This window comes from Aquila chrysaetos, chromosome 17 (assembly GCF_900496995.4).
Source record: "Aquila chrysaetos chrysaetos chromosome 17, bAquChr1.4, whole genome shotgun sequence".
In the NCBI taxonomy this organism is placed as follows: Eukaryota; Metazoa; Chordata; class Aves; order Accipitriformes; family Accipitridae; genus Aquila; species Aquila chrysaetos.
Window position 1 is genome coordinate 19,772,678 of NC_044020.1, and position 19,296 is coordinate 19,791,973.

At 41.3% G+C, this 19,296-nt stretch overlaps 1 protein-coding gene across 1 annotated transcript; it reads right to left on the reverse strand.

Annotated features, from left to right (window-relative positions):
- Nucleotides 1-5,833: 5,833 nt before the first annotated feature.
- LMNTD1 (lamin tail domain containing 1) lies at nt 5,834-17,603 on the reverse strand (the record flags this gene model as incomplete). Its single annotated transcript, XM_030041398.2, has 4 exons — nt 17,508-17,603; nt 9,765-9,951; nt 7,211-7,330; nt 5,834-5,908 (listed from the first exon to the last, which is right to left on the reverse strand). Coding segments are annotated over exons 1-4 (441 nt in total), but the record flags the coding sequence as incomplete, so codon positions are not given.
- Nucleotides 17,604-19,296: the final 1,693 nt, after the last annotated feature.

The window sequence follows — 19,296 nt, forward strand, 5'->3', positions numbered from 1 at the left end:
CTAGCGGGCTTGATCCACTTGCTAGAGAAGATGGTGGTAGGAATTGGCTCCTCTGCACTGAAAATGTGCGCTAAATATGTTCCTTGTCTGCAGGTTCAATTTGCCACTGAAAGCTTAATTAGCATCCCTCAGCAATGGGGAAACATTCTGATTGACAAAACTTGCTGGTTTTGGCCGAGGCTTCAAAGTGTTTGCTTCACAATACACTCCATGGTTATTTTTAAACTCCTTGCAAAATTCACAGCTGAGCATTTTGTTTCAGAGTGAAATTCGACAACAACAAAAAAACGCCATCACCAGAGTGATGCATTTCTGAGAAAAATGTGAGGTCGGAGCTCAGCTCGAACTTTGTGACCTATTGCAGTAGCGGCTTTTCCCCTCTTATCTCTCAGTCTGAGAAGAAAATGGGGCTACCTGGGTGAAAAGGAAACCAAACAGACAGTTCAACAATTAATAAAAGAGACTCTAAATTAAAGATAGTAAGAAATGAAGTGAAACCATTTGTAGATAACTCGTGAGGTTGTCTGTTGTCAGTGCCAAGGAAAACTGTTCAGAAGAGCTTCAGGAGGGACTCAGAAGGCAAAGTGGACAAACAGTAAAGTGCCAGTTAAAATTTCATATGGATGGGTATGGGCTGAAAGGAACAGCCACCACACACCCTACTGTCGTCTTATCAACTGCAACAACTCAAGAGTAAAGCCACAAGAGTCACTGGAACTTGGTATTGAAAAACCTGTTCTGTAGCAGCTAGAAAGGTAAAATACTGAGCTGCTTGAGGAGAGGAGAGGCAGACAGTTCTCAAAACACCATCATGCCACTAAACACACTTTGTTCTGTACTGGAATATTGTGGACTGCTGCTATTAACATCTCCCCAAAAGAGACTGAAAAGATAACGTTTCATTATTATAGAGGAGAGCTAGGAGCTAGAAAGGATACAACAGATGTATGACAAACTAAATACTTTAAGCTAATAAGCAAATACCATCGAACAGTATCATCTGTGAGGCCCATCTCTTTGCAGTTTTGAGTGGGTCTTTGTACTTCTGAAATAAGAGCATATGTTAAACTGATTTTGAAAAGCAAAATTAAGTATCTAAGAGGAAAATGCAAAAATACTTTGAATCACTAATTTGATTCAAAGGCATTGACATAACTTCCCTGTATTATGGCATTAGGGAAATAACTATCTATATTTAAAGATAATAGTGATTAAAAGTGTGTTTGGAGGGGAAAACAAAGAAGTTAACAATACTGATTTCTGTAACTGTCTGATATTATGAAGCATTTATGAACAAACTGAAGAGTCCTTACTGAATAGGGAAGCTTTCTTGGACCAGGACCTAAGCAAGACTGCATTTATGCTTATTACTGTGGACCCCAGTTGTTCACGTCAGTTATAAGCTTGCTAGTTAAAAATTTTTAAGCAAGGAAAGAAAAATAAAAAAGAAAAAAAGAAAGTAGTAATACATTTCAAAATCATCATTCCATCATGTATTTGAAAATCATCGTTCCACCACCATCAGTAATAATGTCTAGCGGCATATGTGCATAAATCTGCCTAAAGCACTTGTAATTCTTGCATTGTAATAAAATAAGAATGATGCTTACATCTCTCTCTACATTCATTTCTGGAAAAATCAGGCAGTAATATGAACTATACATGAATATTTATCAGAGAAAAATAATGGTTATACCCATATTTAATTTTTAATCTGAGATCTTGGATGTTATTAACTTTCCTGGCAGTATTAAAAGGAATAATTTCATAATTCAGTAGTGAAAAGAACTGCCAATGAACCATAAGTAAATAGAGCTGAATTATCTTTTGCAAAGATCTGAGAAAGAGACTGAGGGTATGCAGGTTGCACGTGAAAACCTACAGAAATCAGATATATTTAATGTATGACAGACCACTGTGCTTTGAGTTCTGCCTTCAGAGTTCCCACACTCAGGAGATAAATCTGCAGGCAGGCCCTCTCTCTCTGCCTGCAGCCCTGTGTCCTGGACCACCGTGATTGCATTACAGTCTCAGACGTGTTTTGGTTTGGTTTCATATTGCTTGCTTTATTGAAAAAGTTCGTAGTTTTAACAGTTGCAAGCGAAAAAATCTTGAAACCAAATGTAGCTCGTGGAAAGAGCACTGACCTCCATCTGCGGAGGTGTGACAGAAGATGGGAATGTAGCAAATAGGACTGCATGCAGCTCACCCACACTGTGCCGGCAAACTCTTTCTTGCTTGGGAGATGTACTGGGGGATGTCCTGCATGGGTCTGTAGCACTTTGGGTCCGAAGAGGAGCATACCCATGGAGTGGAGTTGCCACTCCCCCCACTTGCTGTGCTCAGGTTCACATCATGGAGAACTATCAAGTGCACGAGCTGGCTTCCTCTTGAACGAAACCGAGCCAGAAGATGTCCTCCCGAGTCACACGTCAAGCACTCTGGCTGTAGGCAGGCAGTCAGACAGAATCCACTTCGTGCAGTCCAGTGGTGAGCATGAGTGGGCTACACAGCACCCCAGGAAGTTTCATACCCAAAAAGGACCTACGCCATGCAGAGGTAGGTGCCCCCTGAGGGGCTGTTGGACCAGCCTAGAGCTGAGCCAAAGTAAATCACCCTTGAAACGTGTACATGGTGGATGCCAGGTCTGAAGCATCAAGAGGTCTGCTCTGCAGATCTGCTCCTATTTGTCCACAGCATTTGCTCATGTGAACGCAACCTCTGATGCCACCGGCACCCCCAGGTGGCAGGTGCCAATTCTCTCTCTATCCCCAGCTTTTCCCTGCCCAGGAAACTAAGCAGAACAGCTATGGGGGAATGCAGCTCTGCAGAAGACCAGAGTGATACAGAACAAGACAAACTAAGTTTTAGCAAATGAGACAAATGGAGGTTACACAAAATAGACACCTGGTAGCTGATGCTACCAGTGATTAAGACAGAGCAGGAAACAAACCATGAAATTAGGTCTATTACAACTGACTCCATCAGGTTTTAATCTGCTTTGCCTGGATTTAACAGTTGAGAAGGATCTTCCTGACAGTCCTCCCTGGCTGCAGGATTACTATTTGTGTGTGTAAAGCTTAGCAGGTGCATAAACGCTTTCCTGGCTCAAGCTGAAAGGCTTTTCCTAGGCTGGCACTCCTAGAAATGGGGAAAAACTCCTGAAAACTGCACAGCCACCTAGCCACACCAGTCACAGGGTAACCTCCTTAGTATATTCAAATAATTTGACCGGTCTGGTTTTAAATGTTCACTAAAGAAAGAATGAGTACTACAAAGCTGTCTTCAGGAGCTGCATACCTAGTTCCTTTAAAATTAATGGCAACTGAGCACTTAAAACTTGCCAGTAGTTTAAAATAGTAAGTGGAACAATGAGCAAAACTGGAAGACTATACTATAGATCATTAAAACTCCTTTTTATTTACATATTCAACCTAAGCCTTCCTATGTTTCCATTGGTCCTATTCCTTCTAGTTCTGTTTCCCAGATCTAAGACTGTTTCCTCTCTTGCTGTGATGCTTGAACTCCCTCGCACAACGATCACCTTGCTTGTCCAACACACATTTCGCTCTTTTTAATCTTCATGAATCAATCTCTTCAGATGCTTTTTCACTCTGTCATCCTCCCCTGAACTCTTCCCAGTGTGTCAACAGGTTTCTGGGTTTGATGTACCCAAATTAGACACTTTCTCACCACTGCTTAATTAACAATTCACAGCCTATATAAGTCTCTTTCTCTTACTGATTCCTAATATTTTGTTTCATTTCCTAAACACACCAGTATTAGTAACAATAGCCTCCTTACATCTTACCAACATATGCAGCTCTATAGAGCAGTGGTCTTCCAGGGGAAGTGCAAGAAAATCCATTGGGGTGTGGGAAGAAAATATTTTTTTAATATTAATAAATAAAATTAAATTTAAAAATACTTCACAAATACTATTTTTTATCTTTATCTTATCCTTTTAAATTTCTATTCATGTGTATGTTTTATAATGTACATAATATATTATTGCAGTAGTAAATGAATATAATTTACAAATAAATAAATGTACATATATTGGGAGTTCATGTTCAAAAATTTTTTACTGATACAGGTGCACAATTAAAAAAGTTTGGAGACCACTGCTATAGAAGTAAGACATGGTAACATACATGTATTTTAAGTCTTAAGCTATTTGTACCAGAAAATCCACCCTGTTGCCACTGTGCATGCTACAGCATATACCACATCTGCTGGTGAACTCACCTGGCACGGGGTCAGGCCTTGATGACTGACACCGGGACTTCCTGCACAAACTGCTGCCATCATTGCCCATGGTTAGTGGTCTAACCAGAGAAAAGTGAGGGTGTGTGGGAGAGTTTGGACTTTGGCACCAGGCACTCTGATTAGGGAAAAGGGATGCAGAGGTCTTTTTTTCCCTGTAAACAGAAATTCAATTAAGTTTACTGTGTGTATTTCACACATTTTGCACATGCATGTATGTGCACAGGATATAAAAAGTATGTATATTTTATCTATTCCTGCATTATTTATTGTATTGCATTAGCATATTTATTATTGTATTTTGCATAGATTTACTGTGTTTACTGCACACATACATTAAATTTATGCAATATACCTAACAAACAGCACACATATATTTGACACATTCTGCATTTAGTTGTAGGTGGAAGAACTGCAACTGCTATATTTTTTGACGTATCACATTATAATTTACCGTTTGCCTTTGGTTGTAAGTCTGCCAGACTTGAACTCTTTGCACTGAATTTTTACATAATTTCTCCCTGCTTCTTACTTAGTTTCTTTGGAGAGTTTGAGCAAAAGTGATTTAGCCATTTTTAAGAACAAAGCTTGTGAAGAACAGCCAGTTTAACCTATGCTGAAAACTGTTCATCTTCTGAACATCTCCAGCCACAGTCTGGAGAAGAAATTTAGAGAAGAGCAATTACCCCAAACACAAGAAGGGTCACCCACCTTTTTTGTGAAAATATATCCAGATTGGCCAATCCTTTATTTTTGTAATACACGTTTTTCTGTTGTGAATCTGGCTTAAAAGCTCCAGGAATCAATATTCTGGAGGGGACTTAGAAAAAAACACCAATATTGCATTCCTTATTCAAAACAGTGAATGTCTCAGCTCAGGGGTTCTTGACTGAGACCTGGGTGCCCAAATGAAACTGTCCTCAGCGAGACAAATGAACTTTTTCATAGTGCTACCAATTTAAGTTTCATACAAATGCTAGAAGACAGTTCTGAAGCAATTTAGAAAGCAATGGTTATCGGTCCGTATCCCAGTTCAAAGCACAGTGGGCTGAGAGAAGATCCACCCTTCTCAAGATGAAGGTAAATAGTTCTGCAAACATCAACATTTTTTGGCTGAAAGCTTTCCAAGTTGTGGTCTCCAAATGGTGCCATCCAAACACTCAAAAGACAATATGTAATAATAAAGTCACATTTTAAGAAGATTTTTACTTGGATTTTACTTTCCACTTAGTCTTGACTGACAATGAATGCAGTCCTATCAGGAGTTTTGGGCTGGGTTCTTGTCTGAAGGTAAAGGTTAATTCTTATTTTCAAAATTCCAAAGCTTTACAAAAATTGCTTGCCAAGATGCTCATTTAAAAGCGTTCACTTACAGAGGCAGTCTGGCACAATGCTGCAATTACAGAGTACACACAATGAATGTCAGATACCTTTTAATGAAGCTTTTTTTTCTTGTTTGCCATTGGTCAGCCTTCTTCCACTCTGTATCAGTTATTGTAAATTCCTGTTCATTTTCACATCCCTCTTTTTGCTTTGCTGTTGAGAAAGTTGGTATAACAATGTTCTCAGATTTCTCACTTTCCTCTTTCGCCACCCATCCTTGCCTTCTGTTCCAGTAGAGAGGAGTGTACCAAGCCACAGCCTGAAAAAAAGAAAAACCAACGTATCACTGCTTATTTATATTCTACATTTTTTCGTCAAGATAATTGTTTGTTGTAGACAAACTAGGAAGGGCTGAAAGGGTAGGCACTCCAATGTATTTCTGAGTTATTTATCATCTGAAAGATAAATACTAATCGCAGCCACCAAATTCCAGCTTTTTTAATTTGGTGTTTAAAATCCATTTCCAGTCTTTAAATATATTTTGAGTAGACTCATCATCTAAGAGCCTTGACATTCCACTGCTCCAATTAAGTAAACTAGACAAAGAAGGAGGGAAAAGAGGACATGACAATTCTGCAAGTATGTCAAAGACTGCTGAAGGAAGAAAAAGCAATCTGTTCTCCATGTCCACAGTGGATAGGACAAGAAGGAAAGGACTAACACTGACGCAGAAAAAGTTCAGTTTAGGCACTAGGAAAGCTTTTCTAAGCATACAGAGAGTGAGGCACTAAAGCAGATTGCCTGGGAACATGGCAGAGTCTCCGTTACCGAAGGTCTTCCAGGACTACCTAAGCAAGTGACAGCCAGGAGCAATCCTGGCAGAGGTAACCATGTCTCAAGTTCCCTTTCAGCCTCTGATTCCCTGGCATTGATGTAATAGCAAGTATAGCCAAACTGAGCTAGAAGAGGAGTAAATGTGAAAAGGTGAGATCAAAAGTCAACATTCACTTAACAGTTTGTAAGGTGTAAATTACACTACCTTGGGGAAGCTTTATAACTTACGCTGTTTATGATAATCACAGATCTTTTCCATATTGTCACTAGAACGAGTTTATCTAGCTAAAAATGACCAAAACCATAGTTGCCATTGGACAGCTATAGGGTAAAAAATTATCTTGGGCTCTTTCTCATCCCCAAGTCAACACAAGTTTGCCTAAAAATATTCAACACAGTTGCCAATCCGATGGCAGTTACTAATGGGCAGCCATGGGGTGAACAGCCCTGGGCGTAGCTGGATCTTTCATGGCTGAAACACAGTGGAAGAGGACAGTGGTCTGGCAATTTACACTTGTGGAGGCCCTACTTCAATTGCTGTGAGGATGTCAGCTTTTCATTCAACAAGTGGAGTCATCAATCTACTGTTTTTCTTCAGTCCTTCAGATCCTAATAATTAACATCCCCACTGAAGCAAGGTTAACAGAGATCACAGCTTTGCTATGTTTGGATTACTTGTGCTTAATTCTACAAGGACTTTAACAATATGATCCTAAATCTCTGAAGGAAGTCCAGTGATAAAGCTGTCTGGGTAAGGAAACGCAGTGATTTTGCTCAGGGCACTCACTTGACCACTAGGCTCACAGAGAATGGTAGCACAGTCAAGGGTTGTCCTAAATCTCTCCAGGTCCTTGCAAAGAAAATCTGAGGGAGATTTGTGAAGCACTGTAGCATCTGCTGCCCAAACCTGCAAAGATCAAGCAGCCATTAGATTAAAGACAAAATGGCTCCTGGGTATTTATACAATATAAGAACTCAGTAAAAGCATCAGGTTTTCCTGTTCCTTTTTGATTTTTGTAGCACTGGTCACTATTTGATCTGTGAAATCAAAGCTGAAAGAACTATATTTCAAGACTCGCAGCTTAGTTATAGTGATTATTTTCAAGTATGTCTCATGTGGATTAACAGAGATTAGCAAAGGCACATTTTTCAAAGTGTGATAGTAAATCCTGGGCTTTTTGGTCTGGCTTGCTAAGAGTAATATTAAAAATAGGCAGTTTCTTTTATTTTCTGAATTACCAGGGGCACTGGAAGAGATCTGTAATATCAGCTTTAAAATTCCAGTCTCTTCTTGATTCTGGATTCCCTCTGTTCGGGGAGAAGCTGTCTCTACTGGAGACTATAAAATTTTTGTACTTTTATCCTTATACAAAAGATTTAACAATGTTGTGCTTTATAAAGTGAACACAATTATCTGTTACCTTTATCACTATCACAGTAGCAAAAGGACCTGTCGTGCAAACACTTCTTTTATGTAAGACAACCACAACATGCTTTTGCAAACCGTGTTCTTAAAGGTTTTGGCATTTGCCATCTGTGAGAAAACAGCTTCAACCATTTCCTGGGAGCCAAAACAATTCTCATTCAATTTTAAAGGAGAAGTATCTTGAAAAAAAACACAAAACCAACGCTCTCTTCCAAAAGTGTTCACCATACGGCACTCTGCCAAGGTGTATTTGTGGCTTTTTCACACATACACCAGAAGACAACATTGACTGTGGCTCTTCTGGGCCCCTGGCAGCTTGCATTTCCAGCTTTCTTCTAAGAGGGCACATGCAGGGATGCATTGATCGGCATTGAGCTTGGCGATGAACAGGGACTTTGCCTCCTTTTATTCTGTGAGGCTTCAATTTTCATCTCAGAAAAAGAAACAAGCACTGGTGATAAAAGAGGCTTCAGGCCATATTCCAACCACCTACACTGGCATCTACTTGAGCATTTTGCCTTGGTTCATGTGTTGCTCTCCCAGGGAGCTGGGGCCTGGAAGTTCTCCCTAGCTGACTGTCTGACACAGACACTATTGTACACGAATTTTAGATGCAAGAGTTGGCAGCCTGAATACAACCCTTTGAAATTAAACCAGCAGAAATTTTCTGCTTGCGTATGCTGAAACAGAAGCTGTGGTTGACCTTCTACCTCAGTCGGTTGTTCACCCAAGAGCCCTTTAATGATAATGGGAACAGCAACCTTGTCAATGACTTCAAGCACTGATTGGAGCACTTCAGAAAAGACTACTTTTGGAGTGGGTGGGAATGTTTGGGGCATCAAAGCCAACTAAGAAGAAACCATTTCTGGGGAGATCTGCAAGGTGTCTTGCAGCCAGCCAAGCAGCCAGCATCTTTACCCAGTACAGCAAAGGCTGTGCCTACTCTGGGTGTGGGTATATCCCAGAGGTTGCTGGAGGCCGCGTGCAGACACCAGCAGACGTTCCTCAGCTAAACCTACAACTGAGCCTTGGTCACATCTAGTTCACACATTCAAACCTTTTTCATTACCATGGATATCAGATGCATATATTTGTTGTTTTCTATTTAAAGCTTTTCTGGGGTATGATGAAGTCATCTGACTCTTTGCATCTTAGATCCTACCTATCTCTCTAACTCTTATCCAAACTGGCAAAAAGATACATCTGAACTAGCTGGAGGGGAAGTAATTTTTGAAAAGCAGCAGCCCATGCACTGAATTTTTAACGTATAGTTCTGCATGACATCAAACGAGAGCACAGAATAGGAAACTAAGACACAGAGTGTCATCATTTTGCCTAAAGTCATTCAAGGCAAAGCCAGGAACAGAGTCCCATTGCCAGACAGTGGTTTATGGCTTTCTCTGTTGGGTAACAGCTGTCCTCAGATAGTGGGCACAGTCTGGAAAGCAACATAGTTTTTCTTTTTATTTTCAGTTGAGACCCTACTATAGTGATACCTCAGACTATATGCAAAACCGTATTAATTGCTTCAGTAGCAACACATAAAACTCATTTCCTTTCCAGTTCTATTATTTATGGGTTTCCGATCCAGGGTGCACACCCTTTGTTGGCAAACACTGCACAACTCAATATTCTGAGAGTATGGGGAGATTTTTATGGGAGCAATGGTTGGAAAAGCAATGCATCAAACAAGGACTGTCCAGGAGAGCTTCCCATTGCTGGGCAATATGAAATGCTGGACATGTCATGCAAATGCCAGGCTTGATGGACATTAGTAGCTTCTTCTGAATTCATCATTATTTGTGAGTGTTAGCCTTTCTGAAAATACAGACTTAAGTTTGACTCTATATCATCAGGCTAAAAGTGTACCCTAGTCTGCCAGCTGAGAAAAGGCATTCAAACCCCCCACACTCACTGTCACGGTGGAGTCGGGCCCCATCCTGGTCTCGGGGGGAAACCGAAATACAGCCACTAGTTGACCTTGGACGTCCTGCTTCAAGAGATAATCCCCAATGCTTTCCTCTTTTTCTGGGGCACAGTTCAGAATCTTTACAAAATGACCACCTGGATCAATTTCAGCGATTTTCAAATTTCCAATAGCACTGAAAGAACAGAAGTTGATTTGAAAGTGAAAAAACATTGCTTAATTGAAAAAATACATGTATTTCTTTATAACAACTAGCCTAGATGTCAGTAATTAATGGTAAGTAAACATACCACAGGCAGAATATTTACAGCACTGCCATTCTACTTTTTATGCAGTGCCTTTCATCTCAAAAAATCCATTTGCATTAAAACTAGTATGTTCTATTTCTCTTTCACACTTAGGTAGCATTCATTACCATCAGAAATTAAAAGATTCTTTATGGGGCAAAAAGTCATCAGTATACCATTTGAATTTGGTTTTGTTTAAATCTATATAGGCTACAACCTCTAAGGCTGCCTTGGGTATTTAGCCTAGTAGGATTAGTGGAAGTTGTGTAGTTGACTCCCTTCGTAAGTTTAGAAAATTCCTCCTGTTCATCAGTATACCTTTCTCCTCCTGCCTCTCACTGTTTTTTGCCTCCTGGAGGAAGACAAATCTTCATTATTAACACTTTATTATTAACTAACTCAGAGAGACTCCATGCTACAAGACTTAGATTTCATCCCTGCCTTGCTTCAGAATCACAGCAAAGCGGGGTCTGTTTTGCATCTGCAGTAAGATCAGGGACTTCTTGCGTGAGCAGGGAAACACTCAATCTCCCTTAAGCACTGGAAAACAAATTTATTACTTGAGTGTTCCTTTAAGTAGCGCACATGTCAAGGGAGCACTTTTAAACACTCAGTCCCAGGCTGTAATACTCATCATAGGTCTTATTAGACAGGTTGTGAATGAAGTCTAAGAATCATTCAGCTCTTGATGTGGCATCTACTGCAATAAATTTTATTATTTAGCACTGGTGCAGTATCTTGTCCGTCTTCTGTGCATGTAATGCTTTTGCCCTTGCCACATTCGTCTTGTTCCAGTAAGTTTAAGTCATAGACCTCTGTGTGTATAGTAAAGGTTGACCCAACAGCCCAGACAGCCTATGTGCTTGCTCAACATAGCCAAATCCTCATCAACAGTGTGACAAATTCTGCTCACCCACCCCAAATAATTCAGCTATGTGGTGTAGCAGTGAGTCACACTTGCTCACAACAGCCAGGCTGCCTCCAGGCTGCTGCTAGCATTGATAGATTTGGAAGCAGAGCCACAGGGAACGGCCCCCTCCCTGGCCAGAGAAGACGTGCATCCAGAGAAGACGTGCATCGCAAATGTAACACTTGGGTGCCTCTCTGCCTTCCTGCAAACTTTGGGAACTCCAGAGTGTCCCTCCCCCCACTCAGTGCTGGTCTATTTTTGCTTCACATCAGCAAGGAGAGACCTGGAGACAGCTCACTGGAAACGTAGAGCCTTGGAGGAGCTTTGGCAGCACAGCCAGGCTGAGGGGCTCCTCACCTTCAGACTCTCCCCTTCTTCGGACTGCTTGCTTTCATCTGGCTGCCACAGTTAGGCACATTTCTCCTTCCTCCCTGCTCACAGGACCACACTCTAAACTGGATTGCCGAAATAACCCAGTGTAAAAGGTTTGGGGGGGACATTATTTTAACCTGAGCTTTTTTGGCAGCCTCCACAAGCTGCTGTATCAGTGCAGCTGAAAGGATGGCTAGCTGTGCTTCAAAACTTTGCAAACTGCCGATGCAGAGAATGATCCTTTGGGATCCCCCAGTTTGTAAGTCATCATTTACACATGCAGTAAACATGCAGATATGAAATGCTGTGACTCAAATCCACAGTTGCTTTCAACATACATCACTACAGTCCCAGAGCTCCAGCAGTAGCCTAGGACTCCACTGGGCTCTAAAAACAGAATGACACCAGCAACAAAGAGGAATCCCTGACATTTTTACCCTCTGGAAGGGTGTAGAGCCAGTTAAGTCAATGGGAGAAAGCCTTTAAACCATACAGAAGGCAAAGATCTTCCTGATCTCCCATTTCTCTCTATCTGTGCAAGGAAAGTGAAGGAAAAGTTTTGGGTGCCAAAATGTATCTAGGAGGAGGACTGGAAAAAGCAGATGAGGAAAGACACCTCCTAAAATGGTCTTAAAAGGCCATTTAATGGTGTAACATTGCAAACAGCAGAATCCTGGTTGATAAAGGAGTGAATAATGAGGGTCCAGGGTAGTGTAACTTTCCCTAAACAAGACCTCAGGTTGAACCTAGTGAAGCCAGGGAGACTTGGGAACATAAAATGGGGCTGACAGGAATTTCTGATACAACACACAGGACTGGTAAAGGAGCAAATGATAGGACATGGGAATTCGGTGTTGGAAGCTGCTGAAGCATGCAACACAGAACTGCCAGCTTGCGTCCAGGCAGTCCACTGCCTCACAGCCATGCTGGCTGAAGGAGAAGGTCAGATCCAAAGCTGCAAGAGCTAAACAGCAAACTTGGCTCAACAATGTCTAAGGATGAATCCAGCAAGAGCTGTTAGTGATAAAGAAGAGTAAATGGGCCTGATCATCTTTCAATCTCAAATGCTTCTGAATCAGTTGGGCACTCTCCTGTGCCAGCTCAGAGAGCACAGTACTTTTGATGGGCATGGGATGTGAATGCATCATCAAGCAATTCTCCTTCCAGGCATGCAAATATAGCTTCCTTCTGTGGACAACTCCCAGTACCTAGAAGAGCCTAGGAGAAGCTGTTAGTTCTTGATGATCCTGCTCTGGGTAGGGTTTCCAACGTAATGGCTCTCTGGCATCTCCCTTTTGTTCCCGGGAGAAGCCATCCCCTGACTCAGCCCAGGATTAACAGCAATCTTTATTGTCTGCCTGTACATCCGAAACAGAGCCTCTAAGTCAAGAGCTCCTTTTTTGTTAACACATGTAAATCTAAAAAAAACCTCTTTAAGAATCAATGTCAGTTTTTCATATAGGCATGGGGTCTGCACATAGCAAAAGAGTGAAGTGGAAGAAAAGCAGAAAGGAAGGAGAGCAGGCAGCTCCACACCTGACACCAGGGACCTTGACTCCACTCACCACAAAACTTAAGAGCAGGTATAATTCTCCTCACTTGTAAGAGAAAGTGAGGCTGTCTCATACACCCTCCTTCACACTCTTTTCTGCTCTTTTCCTGAGACGTCTATCTTTAGTCAGTCATCTTTGCTGTATGTTTCTTTAAATTGTAATTGGATAATCTTCCAGATTTTGGGGGACCCCTTTGTCAGAGGAATTCCTGGGGATATAGCCCTTATTTGATGAAATTCAGAGTGGCTAAATTAACAAAGGACTGACTAAAGATTCTTTCTTTGAACTGGAAATTCTGTTTTCCAGCAAGTATTTTTAAGAAACTGTCACCCTGTAATAAAATACGTATGCTTGTACCTTCATGTTCCAGTATTTACTATTTTCAGAGTCCAAACAAGACTCTGAATTTATTAATATCATGATCTATGTGTATGTCTCATTGGGAATTTGGACCTTAGCCTGTGCGCTTCCTACCCTCGACCTTAAAAATCCCAAATGTATAGGCACCATTTGAACTAATTTCCCCAAATCCATTTGGTTTTTGCACTCTAAGTGTACATGCAGCTCTTAGTCCCATGCCAAAGCCCTACACATAACAGGGGGGAGGGAGCTGATGGGGAGAAGGGAGCTGATGGGGAAAGTGAGACCTGCAGAATTTCTCTAAGAACTTGTACAGCCAGCTAGCTGCTGGACCGCAACAGACTTTTGTGAGTTTAAGAGGGAATATCTTCTCTAAGGAGATGTTCACTGAAGGCTTCAAAGCTTTTTTAAGTAAGTTAGTTTACCTTTCAAAATAGTGGACCAGCTCCTGTAAGACAGGAGCTAAAGTGCGTGGTGGAGAGGTTGATGTGTGTTGATGCTGTAGTTTCTTCTTCTATGTGCTAATATTCTCTGGTGGAACAGAATCCATTTTCTATAATGTACATAGCACTGAACATTGCAGAGGGAGGAAAAAATGTCAATGCTTTTGGTAGAATGGTGTGCAACAGCCGTGGACCTATGACCTGCCATTAGGATGCCATTTGAACTGCTCCTCTCTGAGCTGATAGAGGTAGCAACAAGGCATTTTAACCACAAAACACGCCACGAATGCAAGTCTTTCTAAGCACCTAAGTCTTTAAGAAAGTCACAGATTGATACTATTATTAAGCTGGGAAAGGCTTATGTCCAGAAGTATGAACCTATTTATTTGTATGGCAACTGATTTAACTATACTAGAGGGACAGGACAGGAAAAGTCCTGGGAGAAGGCTCAGCTCACTCTTTGTGAAAGGCTGTGAAACATTGCATACCTAGTAACTGTACACAATTGTAGGCCTGAAATGCCAAGGTTCAGCTGAGATCCCAAGTGCTTTACAGATCAGGGCTTTAACTTAAGCCATCCTTAGTATGTAGCACATGCACTTAGTACAAAACAGATATCGATTATTTTCAACAGCCATGCACAGAATTTCAAGTAGCAGTTTCTATTTTTCTTGTTTTCTGCAAAACAGACACCCCCAAAGTACAGCAGATTTAACACTGCTCAGGTGCAAAAGCCAGAGAAAGGTTTAGGGTGACATTCACATCGAACAGACACTATGGCTGTCTCTAAGCACCATTGCCAGAACACGTGACAATACTATTACTCTCCTTACACACAGCTGATAGCTGAAAATCCTAATGCAGTGAAGCCAATCCTGATGCCACTGAAAATCCAGATGCCCCTGAAAATCCTGATGGCTCAACTCCCATCCTGTTCTCAGTATGACATTAGTTAACAATCTAATTAAACATGTAAGCTTCAAGGTGCTTTAAGAATGTTCACATATTCTCAAAAGCAAATGGATGTAAATTAAACTTGACTATAAATAATAAAACCAAAATATCCTAGTTGGCCAAAACCACATATTTCTACTAAGTTTGTGTATACTTGTACTGTGGCTTCACGACAAATCACATCCAGCCATACTACTCATCAATTCTCTATAGAAGTATTACTAAATTATGTGTTCACACTGTGTACACTCAAAGGATGTTGTATAATGCAATACCAAATTAAAACATTGGGTATTGTGTACTACAATGTAATTTTATTTATTTAATGTGTATAACAAGAAAAGGTATAGTTTAAATTCAAATTGAGTGGAAGAAAAAAAAAAAGTGCTAATGTGCTGGCATCATGGAATACCATAATAGTAATGAATCAAATGAGAATTAAAAGAATTGCTTAATTTACACATTTAACAAGTTTAACCACACACAAAGCAAACTGTCATCACCTTTTACTCTTTATCTTCAACAATTAGCAGAGCTAATGACTTCTTTTGCTTTCTGGAGGAGACAAGATGTGATTCAATCCCCACTGGAGAACAGTTCACACAATACAAGGAAATGCATAAAGGGGAAGGTGATCTCTTTTATCTCCTAATGTTTATTTAGAGTTATTATCCCCAAGCCCAGTCAAACAGTATGGCGTATCTCATTATTTGGAAACAGCTTTAGAGTTCTGAACACAACTGGAGCTTTCATGCTGGCTTTCAAAGGTATCTTTTCATGGCTCTCCCTATAATGTCCTGGGAATTACACAGATCTCTTTACGGAAACATATGCGAGGAGCACCATGGGTTTACAAAGACTAAGTCTATGAGAAAAATGCATATAAAGTCAACGGAATTACAAAATGAATGAGAGCAGGGAGACCAGCAGGCATCAAAGAGCTGGGAGTCAGGAAAGCGTTTGATAAAGTGCCTCTAAAAATATTATCTCCCATTGGCTTAGACATAAATACTGTCACAGGAACTGTCTGAAGGACTGCAAACAAGGAATAATAATAGACAAGGGGCTTGCATCTCATATGTTCCCTATAGGGACAATGGGTAGCTCTCATTTCATGAAGCATCTCCACTTGTGATGTGTGAGGGAGAATAAAACAGCTGGTTAATAAAATATGTAGATAACATTAAGTTGAGAGGAGACGGTAGGGGCACACAAATGAGAGCAAGAGAAATAATACAAAAAGCCCTAGAGAGCTTAGAAATATGGGCAGGAAATAAGTGAGATGCAGCTCTTGGAAAATGGTACACTAATTTATCAGGGGGGAAATAGCATTCACTGGAGGGAAAAGTATGGAGAGCAATAATGCTGAAAGAAGGCTAGGAGGAAGCCAATGATGCATTTGCAATCTGACAGAACAAAAAAGGCTGTTACAATTTTATGGCACTGTCCTTGTGGAGCAGGGAGCACGGAGTGGAAGATTCCCCTTGTGCAGCTGTGGAGAGGGGAAGCTGGAAATGCTGATCCTGATGTTCACATGCACCAGTGCCTGGTGTGACCAGGCTTCACTGACTATAAGAAAATTCCTCCTAGGAGTAAATGCAAGTAAAGAGAGTTCTCCCACTTCTAATACAGGCAACACAGAGTTCATCCACTCCTCAGTCTTGGCCTGAGGCACCAAATATGCAACCTCATCCATGATGCTTTGTTTTGTTTTAAGTACTACTCTGCTAGAAACTCTGGATTTAGGCTGGCATGAGACCAGAATAAAATGCACTGGGTTCATTTTAGGACATCTCATCACCAGAAAAATATTGACAATTAACAAGGAATTATAGAAGGGTACAAAAATGATGAGGGATCCAGGGGCTAATTTGTGGGGAAAAAAAAGTAAAAGAGCTAAAATGCTTGTCTTCAGTAGATAATCGCAGGGACATGCGATACCAGAATGGGTATAGCAGGTGGGTGGAAAATCCCCAAAAGGCAAAGGCTTTGTGCAGCTGAACTATCACCAACTAAATATCATTGTAAAAGGAGAAATGTAGATTGAGTATTGTGAAAGCAACCTTAGCAATAAGCATGTGCAAAAAATCTACTGAACAACACAGTAGGAAGTAGTCTGTAGCAGACAGTGTCCGCATAGGGGCTAGCCTTAAAATGGGACTTGTCAACTGTTGTCATTTCTCTGAAGGAGACAGATTCAAGATAACTGAAACCAGCTGAGGATCTGTTTTGATAGGTCTTTCCCACCCTTAGTATGTGTGAAGCTAAATTAAAGATGGCAAATGCCTTTTTGGGACAACTAGCTTCTCCAGGAGACAATACTTTATTTTTTAATGGGATTTCTAGGTGGGTGTAAACCACATACAGCCCAGTTCACTCCTTTGGCTGCCTGTCACTGCCTCAAATAGTTTCATGCAGCCCACATGGTGGGACCTTCTGAAGTCTCCTGCAGTATCAGTTCTATTCTTGGTTTCAAAATTAGGTGGGATCAGTTGAAGACAAGGCCAAACCAGCCATGAGGTACCGTGTTTCTGCTCCTTTTACGGACTGCCTTCACAAGGGAGGTATCTTTGAATTTGTATTAACAAACATTGATAGGGACATGGTGAATAAAGGGTGTTTTATCCTTTCTGAGGGTGAAGTCCAATTTGGGGGCAGTTGTCCCTAAAGCAATAAGTCACATCCTTACATTTCAAAGCCTTTGATGTTCTCCAGTATCCTCCTGGATAATGACTCAGTCTCTTATCAAGGGTTTGCTTGTGTTTCGCAGCTCCTCTAAAGGAGATACTGCATCAAACACTCTCTCTTCCCTACAAAAATAACCTGAAGGAAAGCCCCAACTGTGCCTGTACCTGGATGCAGACTTTTGGTAGCCCTCATAAGCAGAACGTGTCCTTCCATGGTTCTCCATGCATCCAAGGGTCTGGGCAGTCTTCCTTGAGTCAGTAAACAAAGGGCTGAAGCAGTTCTGGTGGTGTCCTGACACCAGCACTGAAAGACTAAGGTTTCTTGATGGAGCAGAGTTCCACTCTAGTATTTCAATACCATCTTTGGGCTGAGCTGATGAGCAAGCAAAAGACAAAGACACTGAGTTGTGCAATATTAACAGAAAGACAAATTATGAGAAACAAATCTTTTTTTTTTTTTTTGTAACAAAAATGGAACATTTAATTTCCTCTTTGCCTCTAATTGCAAAGCGATGCTTAGCAAATGCTCCTCTCAAAGCATTAAACCTATGGCTATAAAATACAGCACAGCTGGTAAACTGAGTGTTTTCTTACTGACATGTAGATTTATTACCTCACTGGAATTACCTTAGGTAATGAAAAAACAATAAATTATGCCATCAGTGATATAATTGTCATCCTGCAATTTCAGTGCTGTTAGACAGCATAGCATCAGCTGTGAGTGGATAATGAATGTATCAAGGCTCCCTTCCAATTACAAAATGAAGGTGATAACCTCCCAATCCCCTTTTTGTTCCTCTTTTCAAATATAAGTGTTCAAGAGGGGCTATGCAGGACTCCCCATCCTGGCAAAGGCAGGGAGAACCAGAGAGAGGGAACACACCCAGTGAACCTGTCTTTCACCAGGAAAACTTCTCTCATCTCTCACATCAAAGTCCCTCCAACAAACCAAATCCTTTTCAGTGCCTGTTTCTCAGACTACCCATTTGAGATTTCCTTCAATATTTTGAGTATTGTACGAGACTCACTCCACCAGGCAATCTCTAACCAGATCTGGTGCGGCAGTCTAAATCGGGGGGGGGAAGATGCATCCCTCAGCTCATCTTAGCTCTGAAATGACTGGAGCACAAATCAGCTTTACTCAGAAGAATGTCTGGGTCAGACAGCATCACTGCAATGCAGATTAGCCTCACCAGCTCCCTGGGAGTGTCATCTACAGTGTTACGTTTTTCCATATGAGTTTTTTTTTAATTACAAGAAACAGGGTGTTTGAAATCCTGTAGTCCCTTCTCGCTGTGCATTTCATCATGGCATGGCAATGGCACAGCATCATTTGTAATCTCTTCCAGCGTCATTTGTAATCCCTCCCCTTGGGATACCTGGGGAAGCACTGCTCCAGCCCTGGGACAGTGGTGCTGGCTCACCTGCCTGTGTTAAACTAGCAGTTAGTGGCAGGCAAGGGTAATAGCACACGGGTAATAAGGAGGTGAAATGCTGCAGTGCAAGCGGTCTAAAGAGAAACCTACAGCTGGCATACAGTTTAACAGAGTGTGACCTTGGTAGAGGATGAACCGAACTAGGAAACATTAAAGAATGGCCTTTGGGCTTTTGGTAGCAGAGAAACAGCACAAAGGGCAACAAGTTCCCTAAGCCAGGAACTAGAAACGCTGGGCTTTGTTTTTCTGGGCTGGAGCCTTTGCTAGATCAAACACTCAGAGCGGCAGCCGAACTGGCAGCCGCAGGGTGAACAGACTGTGTTGAAGCTGCTTTTCACTGATGTGTCAACAAGCCAGTCTGTTCCTGAGATCAGACCAATGGTTGCTTTTGCTGTTGCTAGGATCTGGCATCCTTAAAAGGGGCTTTTGGGGAGCCTCTAGGAGGGGCCCTGACACTGTTGAAATTCAGTGGGATCAAATGACTAATTCCCTTACGCTCCTTTGGAAACTACTGTCTA